This window comes from Acipenser ruthenus, chromosome 8 (assembly GCF_902713425.1).
Source record: "Acipenser ruthenus chromosome 8, fAciRut3.2 maternal haplotype, whole genome shotgun sequence".
NCBI lineage: Eukaryota > Metazoa > Chordata > Actinopteri > Acipenseriformes > Acipenseridae > Acipenser > Acipenser ruthenus.
Genome location: NC_081196.1, coordinates 554465 through 578845, shown reverse-complemented (window position 1 = coordinate 578845; position 24381 = coordinate 554465). Strand labels below are relative to the sequence as shown.

The 24381-nt window shown below is 42.3% G+C and overlaps 1 protein-coding gene across 2 annotated transcripts in view; it reads right to left on the bottom strand.

Annotated features, from left to right (window-relative positions):
• The window catches only part of LOC117962519 (coxsackievirus and adenovirus receptor homolog), a 36024-nt gene that overhangs the window by 4430 nt on the left and 7213 nt on the right, over positions 1-24381 (bottom strand). Inside the window, exons 2-7 of one of the 2 annotated variants that reach the window (XM_034922819.2) lie at positions 12589-12758; positions 11351-11555; positions 9807-9962; positions 9065-9187; positions 8157-8295; positions 6228-6423 (exon numbers count right to left, since the gene is read on the bottom strand). In XM_034922819.2, the coding sequence (XP_034778710.1) occupies positions 6228-6423; positions 8157-8295; positions 9065-9187; positions 9807-9962; positions 11351-11555; positions 12589-12758 (989 nt within the window). Of the gene's footprint in view, positions 1-5962; positions 6424-8156; positions 8296-9064; positions 9188-9806; positions 9963-11350; positions 11556-12588; positions 12759-24381 lie in introns of those variants that run through there. The other variant, XM_034922818.2, reaches the window with a different exon arrangement.

Below are 24381 nucleotides of genomic sequence, written 5' to 3'. Positions count from 1 at the left end.
GAGCCTTCGTTCTGCAGCCATATGGTGCAGAGCGGGCAGGGGGCCTCTGTCTGATTGAACTCACTGGACGTGCTGGTGGTACTATAGTACTGTGCACCACTTCACTTGCACTTACATGGATTTTACTGTTACAATCTAGGAAGATCCTGCAAAATACACAATACAGAAATTCATAAGATGTCATTTAAAGATTAAAATACATGTAATAATGGTCTAGGTTACGATTAGGAGCATGAAGTTGAGATTGCAGTAAATTATTGTTTGGATTTCAGAATCATATACAGCAGGGTGAGGCAAAAAAAAAAAGTGCCTGAACCTGAGTGAAGCAGCTACCTGTGCTTGAAAAGAAACAGGAAAACGAACACGGAAGAGACCTCCGACTGCCAAAAACAGAAGGGAAAATTACCAGAAGAAAAAAACAAACCACCTCCAACCACCACACCGCATTGTTGCACAGGAATGCATCGTGTGGGAAGGAAAGATTCACATTTTGGTTTTGTTTTTACAAGCAAAACTACTTGGATGCAGAAATAATGTGGAAGTTATACAAACAGGAACAATGAAATACATGCAACACATGGCTTGAAAATACTGCAGCTGGTCTAAAATTATGTTAAAGAAAACCCAAACAAACTGTTTATTAAACTAATTAAAACATTTATAAGGTGTGTACTAGAAAATGAACACCACAGAAAATCTGGGCTCCTTTCCATTACTGGAGCTACCCGGCTACTATGAATGAATACCAGGCGACAGACAGCAGTGCCAGTAAACTGGAGAGAATGCTGAAAATGCCTTCCAGAAAAGGCACGACGCTGGCTGTGCTACCCTTTTATTTCCTGATTTGTAGTGCAAACTGAAAACTCCCACAAGATTTGGATATGAAGTCCGAGTGGGGAGTCTGCTGTTCAGTATGTAGCCTGGAGTAAGAAACACAAAGACTGAGGCGCAGGTCTAGATCCCTCGTTAGCACTCGCTGTCAGAGCAGAGCATCAGGACACTTGCATGTCAAACGCAATTCTGTCTACATTTCAACACGTCTCACAAAGACAACTGCTCACAGCGTGCATTGTACAGGTGCTCCAAACCGTTTGTTCTCCAGGCAGTGACAATCGCGCAGAAAAGACAAGAAACGATCCCCAACAGCACTGGGGTTACTGCTCCCCATGGGGGGGATGGGGGGCAGTCTGGAATACAAGAGCACATCATGTGCACCACTTCACACTGAAAGGAACAGAGAGGATAAGTGATGCCTTGGCCATAGCCTGAGAGGCTGGAGCTCTCTACACACTGACGAGAGAGAGAGAGACTGAGACAGAGAGAGTGGGAGACAGACAGAGAGAGAGAGAAAGAGAGAGAGAGAGAGGGAGAGAGAGACTGAGACAGAGAGAGTGGGAGACAGACAGAGAGAGAGAGACCGAGACAGAGAGAGTGGGAGACAGACAGACAGAGATTGTTCTTGGAAATCCTGTTTCATCAGATGCATTGCAACACCAACTTGGAGGTTCACAGAAACGCAATCAATTCAACTTCCTCTCTCACCCTCACCCCCGCCCCCCCCCCCCCCCGGAGTGCGAGTTACAAATTTAAGGAAATTTATCAGACGGTTATTGCTGGCAACGTGGACTGGGGTCCCTTTTCAATTACTTTGCGAGTTTAACAAGAGATTCTCTAGTCCTACATTTTGCTTTAGCGTGAATGTGCATGTGTTGAAATTTCATAAGTGCACCCATTGACGATTATATTACTTTAAAATATACTGTGAGACTGAAAAGCAACAATAGAGCATTTAACACTGAGCACTGCGACGACTGTTCACGCCTGTCTTACAGAGATCACGTGCTCAACTGCTTACACCAAGAGGAGGGACTTTGCAAGCCAGTTTTTAAAATAAATATACAGCATATGCCGAAATCACCAGTTCATGTGAAACGATTCCTAAATTAGATTCTCCGACAACTAAATGATTATATGACTTGATAGTATATCATTTACACCATTGCAATGAATTAGGGAAAAAAAAAAAGCACTACACAACACACTGGATTGTTGTAATTATGCAGCTAAAAAGACCAGGGTAGATCAACCAGTCGACTGCTGTATCAGCTCCAGTTCTTTCAAACCTGGAATCCCTGGTTAAACTGGCACAGGCACGGCCAGAGTCCAGGGAGCACAATCACTCCCAGCTGGAGCAGCCTGGATCAGGAGTGTGGGGCCACTTCTGATAGCGGAACACTAGATAAGGTTTCCAGTGAAACCCCAGCATGAAGCCAATCAAATCAGCAGCAACAACCCGATATACATAGCTCAGAATAATGAGGTGCTTAAACAGACAGCCAGAGAGGGCGGGTGGGAGTGAAGCAGACTCCGTCCCTTGTGGGAGGACAAGAACTGCCACGGTTTGAATTGGAGAGGCAGGGGAGTTCATTGGATCAGTATGCAAGGTTTGTTTACAGTGCTTTATCAGGTTTTATTTTTATTTTTTAAACTGCTTCATTAATTAGGTAATCAAAATAAAAAAAAAAAACTACCTCGGTCCGGATCACAAAAATGTTTCAACACGTGAAACGTACCGAAATGGACACCAGATACGCAAACCTCTCGCGTGGCAGTTACTGCACAGAGTCAGGAAAGTCCCACAGATTATTAGAAGGTATAGAGTGGATTAAGTCAAGGCTGTTTGTGGGTGTGATTGTGACATACTGAGCTTGTTTGTACAGAGGTTAAAGAAGCAGAGGATAGAAGTAATAAAAAAAAAAATTAAGGATGCAGGGGGGGGGAGAGAGAAAGAGAGCAACAGCGAGAGAGAAAGAGGGTTATTTAAAAAAATAAATAAATATATATAACCTATAAAAAACCAGAATACCTCATTTTTTTCTGGAAAGATTTATTATAAAATCAAAAACAAATTGCTCACAAAAAAAAAAAAGAGCTCAGTCTAGCACTACAGCGCTATATAAACTAGTAAAGAACTATACAAAGTGAATCTAAAATGTTACAATATTCATTTCTTTTTTTACATTTGTACTAATAATCATACCACAAACAAAAAAAAAAAAAACGTTGACCCCAGTTACAAAAAAGGGATCATGACAAAATATCCAGTGTGCTAATCATAGAAAACAGCGTTTGCACAGGATACTCGTGTTGCGTCAGGGCTGGGAAGGGCCGCACTGTGTGATCTCTAGGCTTGTGTAGTGTTCTTGCTCCCTTGAGTTTCATCATCAAGGACTCAAGCATGCCTTGAGCATGAAATGCAGTGCTCTTGTAACAGTGCTCTGCAGCCCAAAAAAAAGGCAAATTCTTGAAAACGGCGTGTATTTAAAAGCCTCTGTGCAAAAGTAAGAACACTGTGCAGCACAGCACACTTTTGATTAAATGAAAATAAAAAGGGTTATTGCTATCACTAGTCATAAATTCATTTGTACGTGGAGCAACTTACAAACACACATCTTCTGAAAAACCATTTACAAAATGCATCTCACAATACAATTTTCCATTTACAAAAGGCATTTTCTCTCTTTACTAAGTATTAAAAAAAAAACAAAAAAAAAACACACCACACAAGAGATTGTTAAACACCGCAAAAGGTCAGAGCTTGACACCTTGTTATTTTTGTTTGTTATAATTTTTGCATAAAGAAATCACATGAGATCAAACAAAGACAGCGATCTGGATTTAAACAGATTGAAATGCCATTTGGATAGGGGTGTGTGTGTGTGTAAATATATATATATATATATATATATATATATATATATATATATATATATATACACACACACACACACACACACACACACACAGACAGACGCTAGGGCAGCGTGGTCTAACATGGTCTCAAGCTCTTAAAACAGTTCAAGTCAAGCCAGTATAAATAAAAGCAGAAATCCCAGCAGCAGCAGTAAGAGCAAACAGAACAGCACCACACATCTGCGTTGGTCAGTGTTCTAGATAGTGTTACATGTTCAAGCCTCACATCAGTAAGGCTGTACTTTTCCCCCCACAGTTTCCGTATAGTGTACCCATTGCCGTGCCATATGTAGTTCCTTGTGCAAATTCCCCATTTGTGAAAGAAGTCTAAATATACAGCAAACGTCTGCCTTACTGACACACTACCTGTTGCACTGCATTTAGGAACCTGGCAGCCGGTTTAGTTAGTTTGCTTCCTTTCAGCAAATTATTTAACACAGACTGCGCAGAGCTGCACCACTACTTTAAAAATATCTTCAACGAAAAAGACTTCAGCTGCATCAAAGATGGCAAATATTTCTGCTAAAGATCGCTCTGTCCAGTACATTTTTCACTTATTTATACACAAACAAAAATAAATTCTACAGTTTAGAATGTACTGTATTTCAGGTAAGCACTTAACGTACAGGAACATTTGTTTTATAATAGCGCTAGAGAAAACGACAAATTGATTTTTGCTTTAATAAATATTGTGTTTAAAAAAAATAAATCGTGAAATATCTTGAAATACCTATTTTTAGACTCTTAGTAAACCAAGAAACGCACTAAAGGCACCAAGAATGTACTGTCAATTCATCTACTTAATGTTAGGACCTCCCTCAACAAACACTTTTCCCCCTCAAAAGGCACAAAGTTATGTGTGTTTTTTTTTTAAATCCTCGTTAGCGGTTTTTTTCCCCCCAACTGATGCTACAGAAGAACACTCGGAAACAGAGAGAGTAAGTCTGACATGCAGCGATTGATAAAGATAGATAGAACACCTAGTGGAAAAACAACAAACGTAAAAAAAGCAGGATCCCGAGTGACAGTGGAAGCATTATATCCAAGCACTGCTTTTACTAGACCAGCATTAAACTCGGAAAGCAAGAAAACTCTATTCCTTTAGATTGAAATCACGTTGATGTTCGTGTTCCACAACCCCCTGCAGCGTTTACAGGAAACACACCACTTTATCTTTGCTGCGTCACGTCATCCCTGCAATTGTTTTTCCACCACAGTCCCGATACTTTTGATAATTTGCATTCACATATCGTAGGTAAATTAACTGGGGAATTACTTCAACTTTTACTTGGGAGAGTTTCTTCTGAACATCGCAGTGCATCCAGTTCATGCTCCCTCCTGCAACAATGCTGGTGCTCCGATTGAAATGAGCTGCGTATCGTGGGGAACAGAAAGCCAGCACTGTTAAGAGGGAGCCGGATCTGGATTTACAACCCAGAGGTCAGCAACATGTTTAAAACATAACACTGCGGTACGGACAACACGGCACACAGAACAGGCAATGTAACGAGTCCCTTGTAAAGTTCGCAGGGTGTTCTGTAACACTATCATTTTCAGGGGAGGTTTGTTGCTGTTAGAGCCTCACGGAATGCATGTTAAAGCTCATACTGAAGTAAACCAGGTTACACTCAATCCAAGTAATTGTCAGTGCCGACTGGACTGCTGTACAGTCTAACTATTGGTCAATTGCTACCGTTTCACAGCTACACAGCTAATATGCAGAGGTACCGTTTCACTCAGTACATTGTGTGCCTTTCTAAAAAACGAGTTTATTAACCGTATTTAAAAAAGGTTGAGGTTTCGCTCCTCTGTCAAGATGCAAAGTCTTAAGAGTTAAGTAAAAAAAAAAAAAAAGGTAGCCGAATAAAAAAAGGCAATCGATCGGAAAATTAGATCAGAGAAGATCAGCTGTTTTAATATTTCATGAAAATTCATGTGGTTTATGTTTTTAAAAAAAGGCCTGTGCTCTAATGGCAACGATGCCCCTCGATAGAGCATGGCGGTAAAGATAAGCCAATCACACTGCAGGCATCATCACGCAGGACACAAACTTAAACAGCGGCCTGCTCCACTGCTCTTTGCCAAAAATTCATTGGTGACACTATATACAAAACGGTCTGGACTCGTTTCAAATGTGATGTTGTCGGTCAGCCTGTCAGCAGGTATTACATTATTTTTTTTATTTTTTTTCACAATCTACAATTTGATATGTGTTTCGGTATTTTAGTGTTTTATTATTCTTATTTTTACAAAGTGCAGCTCCATCCAAGAACTGCACAGCCTATAAACAAGTACATTTTGTTTGTTTGTTGTCATTGTTAAATACACTCCCATCGTTAGCATTGCCCAGCCCTCCCCGCCCCACGGTTGTTGGTCCAGTTAACAGGAGGGCGCTACACTATGGAGCCGCCTCTGCTCTGTGCAGGGATCATCACCGGGATGCCCCCCATTCTGCTCAGGTTGGGAGCGGCTACCTTGGAGGCAGGAGGGTGGGGCACGTGGCTGGGCGGGCGCTCGTACTCCTCGCTGGGCACTGGGTTGTATTGAGGCTTGGGGGCGTACTCGTGCATGTTGGAGGGGGACATGGAGCCCAGGGAGGACCGGTTGCTGCCCACGCCGATGAAGCTGCGGGCCGTCGATGCACGGCTCTGCGGGGGAGGGACATCCTCTCTGTGAAGGAACAACCAAAACAAATCTGTTAGAGTCGAGGCACGAAATATTCAAGAGACAGAGTGGACATAAACTATTAAGCATTCAAGGAGTTCTCCATTCTGAACCACTAAATGAGTTCACCATTCTGAACCACTAGACCTTTTACTTGTAGAAGTCGAATGAGAAGTTGAAAACAGGAGGAGAGGAGAGGAGGGGCTTGAAAGCTCTTCCTCTTTACTCTGAAGTGAAGGGCCCAGCAGAGAACAGCAGAGATAGGGAGCTCTACAAAGACCTCCTCCAATTAGCAACGCACTCCAGAGTGGACGCAAACACAGCAGCAGGTTTTCATGCAGGATGGCACCTCCCCCTCTCCCCAAAAAATAACTTCAATTTTAAAAGAAAAAGGAAATGCCAGGATCCTCTTTTTGGAAGCAGGGCAGGTTACCCCCGACTCCCAACCCTGCTGCTTTACACTAACAAGGTATATCCAGCCATCCATCCATCCATCCACCCAAACAGCAAGCCACCCAGCCAGCAAGCCACCCAGCCATCTATACAAAAGAGCTTACTCTCTTGTTCCCACTCTGTTTTTGTGTCTGTTTCAATGTCAGTTTTGTTCTCTCCGGCTAGCTATGTATGCTCTTTCATCACGCTCTTCTGGGCACAGAGTACTTAGTGTGCAGTGGGAACGATAACATTTGACAGAACAAATGACCCTAAAGCTGGATTACTGCTGCTATTTTTTGGGGAATCAAAATGCTGACTTAACAAAATGTAATTTTAAAAGCATGGCATTGGTCCGGATCGGTGTCATGGAGGAAGGGGGACACAGGAGGTGTCCTGGATTCAGTTAAGAGAAACAAGTATTTCAGTGACAAGACATTCCTCCCTCATCACAACTGCAAATACATGAGATCTCTCTCTCATTCTACCCAGGGGGAAGCGGAGGGGTGTTTCCCTGATTTCATGAGATCTCTCTCGCTCTCATTCTACCCAGGGGGAAGCGGAGGGGTGTTTCCCTGATTTCATGAGATCTCTCTCGCTCTCATTCTACCCAGGGGGAAGCGGAGGGGTGTTTCCCTGATTTCATGAGATCTCTCTCGCTCTCATTCTACCCAGGGGGAAGCGGAGGGGTGTTTCCCTGATTTCATGAGATCTCTCTCGCTCTCATTCTACCCAGGGGGAAGCGGAGGGGTGTTTCCCTGATTTCATGAGATCTCTCTCGCTCTCATTCTACCCAGGGGGAAGCGGAGGTGTGTTTCCCTGATTTCATGAGATCTCTCTCGCTCTCATTCTACCCAGGGGGAAGCGGAGGGGTGTTTCCCTGATTTCATGAGATCTCTCTCTCTCTCATTCTACCCAGGGGGAAGCGGAGGTGTGTTTCCCTGATTTCATGAGATCTCTCTCGCTCTCATTCTACCCAGGGGGAAGCGGAGGTGTGTTTCCCTGATTTCATGAGATCTCTCTCGCTCTCATTCTACCCAGGGGGAAGCGGAGGGGTGTTTACCTGATTTCATGAGATCTCTCTCGCTCTCATTCTACCCAGGGAGAAGCGGGGTGGTGTTTACCTGATTTCATGAGATCTCTCGCTCTCATTCTACCCAGGGGGAAGCGGAGGGGTGTTTACCTGATTTCATGAGATCTCTCGCTCTCATTCTACCCAGGGGGAAGCAGAGGGGTATTTACCTGATTTAATGAGAGCTCTTTCTCTCTCTCTCTATCTCTCTAGGGGGAAGCGGAGGGGTGTTTACCTGATTTCATGAGCGGTCTCTTTCTCGTACTTCTTCTTGTTTCGGTTCTTGTAGCAGCAGTAGAGGATGATGGCGAGCAGCAGCAGTACCAGGAGGCTTCCGATAACAGCTCCAGCGATCGTTCCTGCAGTATTGGAAGCTGAAGCACACGACGAATAAACACATTCAACTGCAAGCAAAACACGTGCCCTAGGATTGCATTTTAACAACAAGGCAGGATTTTAAAAAGGCAAAAAAGTTCTCAGCACAAGACAGTGTCCCTTCAATACACATTTAATACATCTTCTTATATCTTATATACCTTCTTCGCACTGATCTGGGAGCCCCTTGCCCAAGGTGAGAGAAGGCAAGTCAAGCTTAGCATCAAGCACGGGCTGCAAAACTAATTTGTAGGTGTCCATGCAAGTCTTTAGCTGATTTTCATTATAAGGGATAACATGAACACAGTTCAGAAGGTAACAAAAAGGACATGTCCAGGTTAGAACTGTGCATGAAGCTACAGACAAAACCGTAGGCAGACACTGTGCAACCCTGGACAGCTTCTCTGCCACATGCTACTGTTCCACACAGCCTTGCTCATAGGAGCTTACCCTTTGCTCTGTACACAAGTTCTCTCATTTGCTGGGCATGTTTTCAGTGATGACACTTGTTTACAGGCTGCGCTGTCCTCAAGCACACCAGGGATTTGTGGAACACGACATACAACCAATCACATGAGCTGTTGCAAATGCATGACTTATTTATTATTGCAAGTCTAAATCTTGACAATGCACATGTCTGAAAATCTCTGACTGTTCGGACATGACCAAATGCAGACTAACGACCACTTACTAACCTTTGGAGAGCAACCAACAATTCATAAAAGGTGCACGAGATGTATACATCTCAGGCGTTTTTGTTTTACGTACGTGGAACCACGGACAGGGACAGGGTGCACTGCTCCTTGCCCACTCTGTTCTCAGACACACAGCGGTACGTTCCAGAGTTGTCAGACGTCGCGTTTTTTATCACGATGCTTCCTTGGACCCGATCTGTAAGCAGAAATTATAATTTCACTATAAAACAATACCTTGACTGGCTTCAGCAATAATAATAATAATAATAATAATAATAATAATAATAATAATAATATCAACATGCATGCAAAACATACCAAAAAAAAAAAATGTTAGCAGCCCAGTCACCTGATAACTACTGTAAAACCATCAAACTCTAAAGCAGAACCAAAATCGAGTTGACAAATTTCAGCTAGTAAGTTATCTTTGATAGAGTCCATATAACCCAATACAGAATAAAAGTGAACTGTAAAAAAATGTAATGTATATGTGTACTGTACACTTGGTTAGCAAAAACTGTAGCATGCCAGACCTTTTGCCTGGATACTTCCTTGAAGAGGTTTTTGTGTGGCATTGGATTTCTCTTTACAAAAACATACTTGACTCAACTGCTGCAGTTTCTTAATGCTATTCAGCAGAAATGAAGGTGTTTTACAAACCAGAACGCTAGAAAAGCTTCTTTACACAGGAAGTGGTTAGCATCGGAGAATCGGGAGCCTTGTTCTGCACCACTCTGAAATCACTGCCTGGTACAGAACTGCAGAATGTGTTCCTGGAAACGTTCCTCTCTCTGATTCAACGTTCAAGAACTTACCCAGGAGCGCTGTTGCAGGGAGAATGCGTGTGCCGGAGATTCTCTCCCAGGTGTACTGTATTGGGTTTGTGCCTTCAGCAGATTTGCACTTCATTAAGATGTCCTTCCCCTGTTCCGATGATCCTTCAACGTAGCACTTCGGCACGGACGGCTTTACTGAAAAAAAAAGAAGGACTTTACTACAGTGACCCGATGGAAAACATATTCAAGGTTTAAAACTCTGCACCTAGTCCATTGTCAAAGCAAGGGTCCCCTATGGTTTATTCTTTATTAATTTAACATAATTTTTACAATGAAAACCACATCTTGTATCTTAATTTCTGTTTGATCAAATGAGGTAATTTAATAGTTTAACTGTTTGTGTGAAGAGCTTTGGGGTCCCTGTGATGAAAGGCACTATAGAAATGAGAATGCTGCTTAACACTTACAAAAGATGACATTACTGTAAACACATGCAGCTGGATACAATCCATCTGGCACGTTGCAGGGTTGTCACACTGCATAACTTGGTCTACTTGGCAGGCACAAAACCTTTTGATGAATCTGTGGCTTGCCATTAGTCTGGTAAATGACTCTGTTTAACTTGGGGATAGCCAAATTGTTGCAATCCATCAGTTAAATAAATAAATACAAAATATATACAGGATGCTCTACTTCCCCACACAGTGCAATGTCCAATTGATACATTACTACCGTGAAGAAGATTTACAAATGCAGGCAGCCAGATAACACTGAACTGAATCAGGCAGCCTGATAATACTGCTCATCACATGGTCCACGTTTTAATCTCATGTGCAAACACCACAAATGTAGTGCTTAGAGAGCTGCATGAAAAGGACATTTTGCAAACAAGCTTATTTGAGTTTCCAAGAGCCAAAACAAAAGCAAGGGGAGCGAACCATGACTGCAGCTGCTGACACAGATTACTCCAAAAACATTTCTAAAGCAACTCTACAAGAAGAATGACCTTCCTGCATTTTGAAGCTCAGTGCATTCCCTCGATGTCCATAAACAAATACTGTAGTATTAACATGGAGACGCACACAAAGTTAGAGTTTCATATTCAAAATACTGCAGCAAAATAAAACATTTTAATAGTGGAACTTGACTAAACAGTGTAGCATTTTATCTGGCCAATTGCACGGGAGACACTTTAGTTCCCACGGTAGAAAAAGGAGCCATTCAGATCTGTGTTGTCCTCCAGCACTATAGGTCTGGTGGCTTCGCAGTGTGAAAAATGACAGATTGGCAGGAACACGTTTCGGAGGACGCGTGTTTCAGCCTCCGTTTCCCAAGTCGGCGGGGGGTTGCAGCGGTGAACCAGGATAAAAATAATAATTGGGCATTCCAAACTGGTGAGAAAACCGGGGTAAAAAGCATTGATGACGACTAAATTTAAAAAACAAATACATAAAATTAAAAATAAATAAATAAAATGACACGTAGCGAGTCTGTCTGCGTGTGACGGGACTGCTTCCCGACCCCGACGCGGATCCTATCAGTGCGTCCATGTGTTCGATAAATCCCCCCCTGCAATTCCTTACCCATCACTGTGAGAAGAGTTTTCCTGCTGTTGACTCCGGGAGCCTTCTTCACCTTGCACAGGTAAGTCCCGGTGTCTGAGACCAGCAGCTTGGTGATGTTTATCGAAGCGTCGCCCGCTTTGGGATCTGGAGAGTTGAAGTGGACACGCCCTTTCATGGTAGCGTAGTAATCCTCATAAACCCTGTCTCCAGAGTAGGTAATAATCTGTTGAGAGATTGGACAGTAGTTATAACACCACTTCATCTGAAAAGAATGCAACACCAAATGGTTAGAAACATATTTAACCTTAATTTAAAAAGCCTTACAAATGTTCCATACTATTTTAGAAAGCCCACTACTGCAAACCTCCATCTCAAGTTTGCAGTAAATAAACACATACATGACCTTAAAAGGCTGGTTCTAAAAGGCACCACATTAAATGCATGGTGCAGAAGTACATTCTAAAGACACTACATTCTACAACAGCACTGTTGTACTTTGGTTTACATGCATCAATTCATACCCAAGCACGTACGGCATACAACATAACAGGATACAGGACTCAAGCAACGTGAGCCTCTATTAAAAACCCTTTTAACGTTTGCCATACCGTCACAAACCACCTTTGACAAGGTCAATAAAAATATATGGATCAGAAACACTTTAGAAGCGGCATTGATTTACACTTTACATTCAGCAGCTGATTTTACAAAAAGGTCAGAACTGGTAGGCTGTATAAAAAAAAAAAAAAAAAAAAAAAACACATTTTAAAAGGTAGACACCGTGACCTACTGATACAGCACACAGCGTGTACGACAGGGAAAGTGCTGTAACTTCCCATGCTACAGCTGTGCACACAGTGACTGAGGGGTTATACTGTACAACACAGACACCTACACATAACTCACGCTAAAAGAATATTTTTTATCAAGTTATTGCAATGGGATAGAAATGCCAGTATGAAATATGCACTGTAAACACACGCAGTCTGTCTATCCCCCTGATGCTGACACTCACAATCCTGTGCTACAGAAGTGACCGGAGCAGTGCTAAGCAGGGTTACAATCCTGTGCTACAGAAGTGACCGGAGCAGTGCTAAGCAGGGTTACAATCCTGTGCTACAGGAGTGACCGGAGCAGTGCTAAGCAGGGTTACAATCCTGTGCTACAGAAGTGACCGGAGCAGTGCTAAGCAGGGTTACAATCCAGTGCTACAGAAGTGACCGGAGCAGTGCTAAGAAGGGTTACAATCCACTCACCATTTGGTCCCGATTCTGATTGTCCGAGGCCAGTAAAGTCCATTCAATGTCCAGAGGCCCCGTGTCTTCTGGAGCAAGAGTGAAGCGACAGTCGAAGTTTATAGTCTCACCACCAGCTTTCTCAATGCTGCTTGGTCCAGTGGAGGTAATAGTTAATCCAAGAACAGAACCTACACAAAAAAAAAAGAACCAATAAATGGGAAATAGAACACAGCGGATTAATGTTTTTTTAGGTTGTACAGTAGAATGTGCAGACCACCACTCTGAAGGAATACTGCTTTTCATACACCCCCACCTGTACTGCATGTCAGCGCAAGAAGAAACAGAAACACACACAGAACCATTCTTTAAAAGCATTTTTAAAAGAGGTCAAGTGAAAAGTACACAGTGATCATTTAAAAAGAGGACACAGGCTGCGAGCAACAAGACATGGTGTTTAAACATCAAAACAAGAACAAACACAGCCACTCCTGAAAGGGCTCCTCTATTTGCAAGACACTGGTTTTAAAAAGGTAGAAAGATTCAAGCCATGATCCAGCTCAATAGAACTGTATTGGATAAGGGTTGACACTGTAGCAGTTTGAGCCCAGTCTCAGGAGAATTACTCTAGAAAACACAGCAACAGAAGGATAAGCGCGGTGTTCTGTGCAAAACACTGCAGAGCGCAACGTAATTACAGTATGAAGCCAAAAACACAACCATTTTACAACCAAAACAGCGCTAGACACACTGCAATGGGGTCAACTGCAACAGAGAGCGAAAGAACACCTTTGTACTTGAGCAATGCAATTCAACAAGCAGCTACTGTATGCTATAAAGAGAACTGACCGAACGAGTGGTTCAGCACACAGCAAGTGGTATATCAACACATTCCAGGAGCACAGTGCAAACCACAACCTTACAAGAAATGTGCCCCCTCTGGCTTAATCCTCTAGCAGACAATGCTGCTGTGGCAGGTGTTTGTGCCCAGAGTCTAATTTCAGTGGTACTACAGTACAAGGCAAGGACAGCATTATCTCGTCTAATTTCAGTGGTACTACAGTACAAGGTAAGGATTGTATTATCTGGTCTAATTTCAGTGGTAAGCCAGAAGTGTGGGATTTTAATTTATATATTTTTTGCACTTAAAAAGAGAGATATAACGGAGTGGCGTGCAGGAAATTATTTATTATTATTATTATTATTTCTTAGCAGACGCCCTTATCCAGGGCGACTTACAATTGTTACAAGATATCACATTATTTTTACATACAATTACCCATTTATATAGTTGGTTTTTTTTTTTTTACTGGAGCAATCTAGGTAAAGTACCTTGCTCAAGGGTACAACAGCAGTGTCCCCCACTGGGGATTGAACCCACAACCCTCCGGTCAAGAGTCCAGAGCCCTAACCACTACTCCACACTGCTGCCCCAATTCATTCAAATGAATTTCCTGCACTCCACAGACACGTTCTTTCACAGTAAACTCCCGCCTGTAGAGGGAACAAAGGAGCTGGAATGGGGAGCGCTGCAATGATTGTTTATGCACAATCAATATACCGTACATATACTGTAGCAGGCTCCCTGCATACCAATTACTGTACACAGCTGCTTTATACAGCAGTAGAAGCGATCAAAGGAAACACCAGCACATTTGATAGGAGCGACACTCAGCGTGGAGAACACGTACAGCTATTTCATTATTGATTTACTTGGGAGTAAGGGTCACTGTGCAAGTAGAGTATTGTGGGATGCAAGTTTCTGTCCTAGACATGCTCATTTGCAGCTCCAAATGACCGTGTTTTACATGCATTAACACCTACAGGATTTGCAAAAGGGATTACTGTGCAGATTTTACTAGGAGCACAACAAAACAAAAGAGAACTTTAGCTGATGGTATATTTTACAAAAGACAAAATCACAATGCCAATTCTCTTTATATATATAAAAAAAAGACATAATACTGTAATCTGACCATGGCTACCATTCAGATTTAAAAGGGGATCTTTTAGAGAGAGTTCATGCAATATGTGGTTTTTGATTCCAGTCTAGATTGCGCCCAAACCCGTTTTACTGCAACCTAATACAGTAACCCAGGAATCCAAAGATCAATCCACCGAGCTCAGGGAAGAACGACAGAGCCGTGTAGCCAACGCACTGTACTGCCGGGTCCCACCATGGAACCAAGGCTCTGCATTCATCCGCTGGGATGCTCTTCAGTTTAAGAGACACACACACACACACAAAATACGAGGCAGTGGGCACAGAGAGAAGACGACAGCAAATACTTCAGTTTGCAATGCTGTAAATCCACAGCATTGCATCTGAGTGAGCAGGGCTACGGCATATGGAAAATAAATAAAACACCCAGATGCTCATGGCATTTTGCAACTAACCCTTATATCGAAAGTCCATCCCTCCATATCCTTTAATAAAGTGAACTGAATGATCCGAAAACGGACTCGGCAGTAATCATGAGCCTGTACAGATTATGCAAAGCAGGTTTGTGCTTGAAATGCACAGTGTAATTCATGCAAGCTGATGTTCTTATATTTCCCCTGGTACAGGAACAGGTTGCAAAGGGCTAAATAAAGCACACATGCATAAGCAACATAAGATTATTACTGTGCAGTTCACAGAAAGGATTTCTCTTTTAGGGAGAGGGCTTGAGCAGCAGCTATTGTCCACTGAGAGCGGTGAGTTTAGTGAACATGATAAACGCATGCTTGGTGATTCAGACACAGTCAGATACTGACCAGGCAGAGTCACAAGTGCTTTTAAATGCCTGCTCAAGAACACACTCAAGTGCACCCAATCAAAAAATAACTTTCTGCACGTTTTTAAAAAACCATGTCGTTTCAGCCCAAGTGAGTACAGTGCAGACATGCTATTTCAGGAAGTCTGATAAGTTACTTACAGTACACAATACCATTAACCCTCAAATTACAGCGTGCGCAACGCCAACGCCACTGACATTACAGCGTGCGCAACGCCAACGCCACTGACATTACAGCGTGCGCAACGCCAACGCCACTGACATTACAGCGTGCGCAACGCCAACGCCACTGACATTACAGCGTGCGCAACGCCAACGCCACTGACATTACAGCGTGCGCAACGCCAACGCCACTGACATGCCTACAGTACTGGGCCCTTTAATGCACAGAATGTACTGCTGTAAGTTTTTTTTTTTTTTTTTTTCTTCACAAATACTATATTTTATTATAGCACTTATCTGTGATACTTTGAACTTTAAAAGGTCCACACACTGTACTGCAGCACAGAATGTACTGGGTGACAAATACACAGCAAGCCTACATACAGCTAGTAATTAACCAATTTAAATATATATATATATATATATATATATATATATATATATATATATATATATATATATATATATATATATATATATAAACCACTCAACGCATTTATATCCAAAACTCATCCCGGCTTTTAAATCCAAGCCTATTAAAAAAAAATGACTTGAAACTTCTCATAAAAATAATTGGCAAAGTGAATTACACGCGTTACAATTATGATTAAAAGGCCATACAAATGAATCTCTTGTTGGCAACATTCTTTTGAGACAGAAGCTACTGAACTGCACTGTTAGCCTCAGAAAGGCACAGCGATAAGAGAGAATAATTAGGGCTTAAATCTGTAGCTGACTGACGGTCTGAAACACTAGTTATTCTAGTGACTGTCTGATGCTCCGCTCCAATTACAGGCTCCACACTTGAAGTTCAACAACTCAAAGTCCCGCCCTCCCTCACTGCCAGCCGAAGGGAGCCGTGGAGGTTAGGGGCCCAATGTGTCATGTCAGAACGACACCTTAAAATAAAATCAATCAATCAATCACCAAAACAACTGCATGTACCACATGCGCAAACCATTAATCTGCTACTCAACTCACAAATAAACATGTCTGTGCTGTAGCTCTTCGATCGTCCGAACACCATCCTAGTTGATTTTTATCTATAAATTCGGCATTTTTCCATCGCCAATATAAAACCCAAGTCTGCCATTTGCACAGAAGTAGTCTGTTAAAACATAGAATAATGTTTGCTGCAAACACACCAGTCAGTCATGCTAAAGGATGGAAATAAGACTCCCACTGAATAGCAGTGTGATCCATTCCTGGTTTTACTAGCAGTTTAATAAGGCACGCTGAGAGTGCTACCTATACACCGTGGCTAATCAAGCTTGTAGTAAAACGTGGAATGGGTGAAACTGGTATGCAACAGGAGTCTTATTTACACCCGTGTTTTGGTGCGATTAACCACGGTCATAGGTCACCATTTTAAAGCGTACATTTCCTGCTATGCTAGTTAATTAATAACTGGAGCATGTCTGTTGGGAACAAGCTAGTTTCAATATTTGTTATGTCCTTACCAAGTGTACTTTAAACACGGTAGGAGGGTGTGCTCATGGTTCATTACTGTGAGCACTGCAAGCACACAAGGAAAACAATAATAAAACAGAAGTGGAGGACTCTACAATAATGCAGTAAAAAAACCTGGCACCATTAGCACTGTACATGTCAAAAAAAACAACCAAACAAAAAAAAAAAAACCTGCAAAGAGATTTGTTTGGAATGTTACAGGTCACTAAAAGCAGAAGCAGACAAGCATGTGTTAACTTCCAGTTCAAAGGCATTATTCCCCTCCAGCATCCTTGTAATCCAGGGTGAGCTTCTTCTGCCTGATTCTCCCTAAAGAACGCAATTAGAAACCTTTTTGTGGGACGCAGAGGAGAGAATCTGTATCCTGGCAACAGACCCTATTGAGCGCGTTGTTCCAACACTTAGTGAGAAGGGGAGAGAGGAGGACAGTCTGCTGGAAAAACATGATTTACACAAAGCAAAGTGACACGTTTCCACAAAATAAATAAAACGATTTACAGCAAGTCTTCAGGAGTAGGCTTGCCATAAGCGGAGGTCAAGCAATGAAAATAAAACCCATAACAAAGAAAGAAAGCACAGTGCGTGCCTTTGCTGTCCGAGCAAACACACACACACACAAAAATCATCACTTAAATGGTGTAAACAAAGCGTGTCGGTTTTAAGTGAGATTTATAGTAGCTTGTTCCATAAAGTACAGATATGAAACGCATGTTTGTGTCTGACTTAAAAGGGGATATAGTGAAGAGTACAATACAAGAAAACCACCTAATCTAAGTTTGTTTGTTTGTTTAAATGGCTGTATTTAAACAAATTTCACAAGTTAAATATTTCTGACAAACTGTGGTCTGTTGTAGGCATGGTTCAGGGCTAACAGATTCATCTTATCCATGGGAAACAGCATCCAGGGCCACAGAGCACCAGTCCCCACAGTAGTACTGGACGAGAGCGCTGTCTCTGCAAGGTCTACACTCCAGCCCCCCAGAAAGAAGGTCAGCTACTGTACAGTAGCTAGAGAAGGGATGGAAAAAGAAGCCAGGAGCTTGATTAGCCACAATGTACAGGTGTGTCCTATTAACCCTTTGTGGTCCTATGTCAGACCTGGTCCGACATCAAAAAGACGTAAAAAACAGGTCTAGTTGTTTTTTCTCCAGAAAAAGCCAAGAAAACCATTCAATGGCTGAGTGAGAGCTGAGAGAAGCTTGGGCCGTGGGAAAAAAAAGGGGCGTATCTCATGAATACAGATCGCCCTGGCACAAGAGATAACACGGACATAAACAAACAAGATAGCTGCTTCCGCATCCAGCACTCAAAGAACATCACGGACATTTGCAGAGCTTTTTGAGATGTTACAGTAATAAAATAATGACTTGGATCACATTATTGATGAGTTTGTTGATATAAAGAGTGATCAGGAGATGATTTATCGGTATGCACGACTATGAAGAGGTATGTGAAAAATACAGCGAACGAGGGGTGAAGTGGGGCTGAAGATGCAGTACTGAGTGTCCTGTTGATATGCAGAGCCTTTTAAACCTGTTTTACTGTGAAAAAAAACACACTAACAGCACGTCTAAAATAAACTGCGCGTGTGAAAATAAATTGGACCTGACCTGAGATGTGCTGAATAAATGGACCACAAAGGGTTAAAAGAATCAACTGGGAATGGATCAAACTGCAAGGCAATGTATCCCATCCCTGTATAGTATACTGTAATTAGGGGCTCCGATTTTGGGGATTTTTAAAATTTTTTTATTTCATGCATTTCTAATTTTTTTTTTTTATTATTTATTTATTTTTTTAAACTTAAAAGGACCCCCTGCAATTCAGACAGTGTTCCCATTGATTCATTAAGTGTATCGTCTGAAACCCAGGACTGGGTGCAGGGTTAGTCAGAGTTTCAAGCCCTGTAGATTATTAACTACAAATCGAAACACTGGCTAAAACCTTTGGCCCAAGCTGTAACATAACTTTAAAAAAAAATTCTCTTGGAAACACAAAGCACAGTTCTATACTAAAGGCAAAACGAAAGCGTCATCCCACAGTGATTACTGAGATAACCTCTCCACAGGAGAAGGGCGCTGGTTTCGATCGGGCCGATTTCCATTCCAAGCGAAAGAAGTGAAGATCACGGGTCGGATGTGCCAGTGGAGAACCACCCGTGCCCGTACCGTACCGAACCGAACCCTCACGGGTCGGATGTGACAGTGGAAAAGGAGTATCGGACTGTGGAGAACAGCAATCCAGACAAACCCAAGCAGCTGTTTCTTCACCTGATTCACCTGGAATGGGAAATTAGCCCGATCGACACCAATGACCCTCATCTGTGGAGAGCTTATCCGAATAATTGAAGAATCAGTTTGTGCAGCTCTAATAAGTAACTTAAGCGCATCAGACAAATTTCTTGTGAGGTAGGGAGTCCTGTACTGAAGGTATTCAGCTACTGCAAGTACAGTACAGGGTCTCCCGATGTTTCCACATTTAAAACGTGCAGCTTGATTTTATCCTTTGAGATCACCGGTTGTCTCATTTAATGGGAACCTTACAAAAAGCAGTGCATCCAGCATCCTGCTGCAGATATACAGTAAAGTCATAGGGCTGAAAATAGATCTATAAAACACAACTGCTGTAGGGCTCGCCCTGGGAAAATGAGACAAAGCACATAGAACAAGTGTAGGCTGAAGAAAAAGAACAAAACACAATGGAGCCCTGGAGTAACCAGAATGACATCACCACAAAAACAAGCTCTCCCACCCTACAAAAACCCTTGGATTGTCTGTGCACACAATCTCCAGGAGAGCTGCGCATCACAATCAATTACTATCAGAACTATCATGTCCGGGGGGGGAGGGGGGGGTGTACAGTACAGTAAGAGTTATTCAAATAAGGAAGAGAGACAGAAAGCACTTGAAAGGAAATGAGGCATCCGTGAGCAATCCTGACTGTTCCAGCGCTCAGCACAGCATTGGTAAACAAACCAGTCTAGGAGTAAATGGGTAATTGTATGTAAAAATAATGTGTAAAAAATAATGTAATTGTATGTAAAAATAATGTGATATCTTGTAGCAATTGTAAGTCGCCCTGGATAAGGACATCTGCTAGCTAATAAATAAATAAATAAATAAATAAAATAAAATAAATAATAATAATAATAATAATGACTCCACACACCCAAACTCTTAATCTGTGGGCTTGTGTACGCGATACACTTAGAGGAAGCACTGGGGTTCCGAAAAATAGTGTACACTGTTTAAATAATGTACCTGTCATTTCTCTCTTCATTGTGAACATCCTGACAACTTTATACACTTAACTTTAAAGTTTGTTTCAAAGCTCTTTTGAAAATGGCCACTCTTAGTGCACTGGGGTTTGAGATCAGTCCTCTAAATAAAAAGGTTTCTGTAAACACCAGGGTGATGGGTGAGGAATAGCAGTCAGTCAGTTGGTCAGAGGCAGTGCCAAACTGTGGCATTTTCTGAAGCTGCTGTGTATTAACCTTTTGGGGAGAAAGCTAAAGGACAGATAGAAAAAGAAACATTTCCTGTATCACCTGCTACCGTATGCAGAAGAGTGCGCCTCCGCTGTGTTTATCAGGTCACTGCAGAAGAGTGCGTCTCCGCTGTGTTTATCAGGTCACTGCAGAAGAGTGCGTCTCCGCTGTGTTTATCAGGTCACTGCAGAAGAGTGCGCCTCCGCTGTGTTTATCAGGTCACTGCAGAAGAGTGCGCCTCCGCTGTGTTTATCAGGTCACTGCAGAAGAGTGCGTCTCCGCTGTGTTTATCAGATCACTGCAGAAGAGTGCGCCTCCGCTGTGTTTATCAGGTCACTGCAGAAGAGTGCGTCTCCGCTGTGTTTATCAGGTCACTGCAGAAGAGTGCGTCTCCGCTGTGTTTATCAGATCATTTTCTAAATATATTATTGAATGAAAGAGATAACAGATGATCCAAAATGAAAAGAATATTTGATATTGTGTTGGTTCCCATTCTGAAAGGATGCTCTGTCATGAAAACCCCTCTTGGTCTTGTTGAGACTCTGCTGCGCTCTGGCAGGGACAGGGTTAACTGCGTTCAGCAGCTGGATGAAATCCCCTCAGACGCAGCCCTGCAGCTCACCCCACCTCGACAGCAAAAGGGAGTGAATCTCCTGGCAAGCAGAGGCAAACCACATTCAACTCAACTCACACTTACTGACAACCCAGCAGAGAATTACTTTAATATGGAGAGCAGGGCTGCAGGGCAGAGCTGTATAGAACAGAGATACTGCAGACCTTTGAGTGTTAACTAATACATACATATACATATATATATATATATATATATATATATATATATATATACACATATATATATATATATATATATATATTATATATATATATAATATATATATATATATATATATATATATATAACCCACCCAAACGTGACCTGTCTGCAAAGTTACACTAAGGGATAGAAACTTCAAGAACATAAGAAAGTTTACAAACGAGAGGAGGCCCCATTCAGCCCATCTTTCTTGTTTGGTTGTTAGTAGCTTATTGATCCCAGAATCTCATCAAGCAGCTTCTTGAAGGATCCCAGGGTGTCATCTTCAACATTACTGGGGAGTTGGTTCCATACCCTCAATTCTCTGTGTAAAAAAGTGCCTCCTATTTTCTGTTCTGAATGCCCCTTTACCTAATCTCCATTCGTGACCCCTGGTTCTTGTTTCTTTTTTCAGGTCAAAAAAGTCCCTTGGGTCGACATTGTCAATACCTTTTAGGATTTTGAATGTTTGAATCAGATTGCCGCGTAGTCTTCTTTGTTCAAGACTGAATAGATTCAATTATTTTAGCCTGTCTGCATACGACATGCCTTTTAAACCCGGGATAATTCTGGTTGCTCTTCTTTGCACTCTTTCTAGAGCAGCAATATCCTTTTTGTAACGAGGTGACCAGAACTGAACACAATATTCTAGGTGAGGTCTCACTAATGCATTGTAAAGTTTTAACATTACTTCCCTTGATTTAAATTCAACACTTCTCACAATATATCCAAGCATCTTGTTGGCGTTTTTTATAGCTTCCCCACAATTGTCTAGATGATTACATTTCTGAGTCAACATAAAACTCCTAGGTCTTTTTCATAGATCCCTTCTTCAATTTCAGTATCTCCCATCTGATATTTATAATGCACATTTTTATTGCCTGCATGCAGTACTTTACACTTTTCTCTATTAAATGTCTGTGCTGCTTGAACCCCTTTTAACTTCTCAGACTTTTTTTTACCCACAAGGAAATTAACTAGTCAAGTTTACTGATGCCTTCCACGGTGTAATCATAAACTAATCTAACATGAAGTCTAATCTAACTTTCCTGATAGAATTAGCTTAACATTCAAGAGATTTCTATATACGGTTTACACATCAGTACTGTACATTCCTCCAGAGAACCATAGGCCCGTACTGTAGCTGCTGCAGAGCAATGGCCGATTTACTGTGTGGCAATACCAGTTTCTACAGCAATCCTGCTTTCAAGGACAGATGCCAGGAGAGAACGCAGTGTATTTAGTGTTGTAAAACAGGTCATGTGCCACTGAAGAAAGGCTGATTCAGCTTTATTTGTTATAGAAAAGCTACACTGTTATTTGAAATTATCTTCCAATACGTCAGCAAGTGTACAGCTTGCAGGACATCCAAGTGGCTCTCGAGAAAGACGACGCTGCAGGCAAGCAGAGCAGGTCAACTGAAACAGGAGATGGGAATTCCTGGAATTCCTGAAACAATACCAGGCAGCCAGAGCGAGGGTCGTAACCCCACCCCCCCAGCATAGACGCGGCAAGCAACCGAGACCCCCCCGTCACAAACACACAGGCCAGACACACGCTTTTATAATGAGACAATGGCTTCGAGCAGCGCTGTAGCATTCCCGTTCAAGCGTTATCTCCACGTGACCCGCAATGACAATCTCTTTAAAAATCGCTACTGCAACCCAATTGAGATTAAACAACAATAAATAAAAAAGGAACTTGAGTGATTGTGTTGATACTAATACAAGAGGTTTTTAAAATCGGGTTTCTGTTTAATTTTACTACAGCATGTTCAGCTCTACAGAAACAAATCGGCTTACAGCAAATGAAAATTGATTGGATTGAAACACATTCAAACCCATTTTATTATATTAAAAAAGCCCCCCTACCCCCCATTTTTTGTCTAGTAGCGTTTGCAAACAAAATAAAATGCTGCTATCTAGTACAGTGCAGAATTATTGAGTAGCAACACAGATAGAGAAAGAAAGGGGATTAGAGCAGTGTCCCTGATGAGAGAGCTGGGGCAGGAAACAAGCATGTGATTGTGAGTGTGTGCAAGGTGGAGCAGTCAGGGTCGCAGGGCTCAGGTACAGAATGAAGAGGCACTGCAATGTGATTGTGAGTGTGTGCAAGGTGGAGCAGTCAGGGTCGCAGGGCTCAGGTACAGAATGAAGAGGCACTGCAATGTGATTGTGAGTGTGTGCAAGGTGGAGCAGTCAGGGTCGCAGGGCTCAGGTACAGAATGAAGAGGCACTGCAATGTGATTGTGAGTGTGTGCAAGGTGGAACAGTCAGGGTCGCAGGGCTCAGGTACAGAATGAAGAGGCACTGCAATGTGATTGTGATTGTGCAAGGTGGAGCAGTCAGGGTCGCAGGGCTCAGGTACAGAATGAAGAGGCACTGCAATGTGATTGTGAGTGTGTGCAAGGTGGAGCAGTCAGGGTCGCAGGGCTCAGGTACAGAATGAAGAGGCACTGCAATGTGATTGTGAGTGTGTGCAAGGTGGAACAGTCAGGGTCGCAGGGCTCAGGTACAGAATGAAGAGGCACTGCAATGTGATTGTGATTGTGCAAGGTGGAGCAGTCAGGGTCGCAGGGCTCAGGTACAGAATGAAGAGGCACTGCAATGTGATTGTGAGTGTGTGCAAGGTGGAGCAGTCAGGGTCGCAGGGCTCAGGTACAGAATGAAGAGGCACTGCAATGTGATTACAGTTCAATTACCATATGCATTTGTCATTTGATCATGCTTCTTGTATTGCCAACCACTTTTGGTGACCCCATTTATTTGAAATAAAATAGGTTATATAGCAAGTTTGTGTGTACCTGCGATTAATGCTTGGTTATTTAGAATAGATCGAATACACATTTAAATAATACAAACAAAAAAATACTGATTTGTGTGGATCGTGCAACACCATAAAGAACCCAAACAGGTATTTCAGGCTCCAGAGGTACCAAATCAGCACCCAAGTCAAGCACATCTATACTGTACCATCTGACTGCGGCATTAATGCAATGTGCCTCAAGCTATTTTGTACTGCAATTAAAAATCCTCCTCCATAGGGTACCATCCAAGATACAATAGTTACATGTGCGTAACAGTCTATGAAACGGCAGTCTCTCA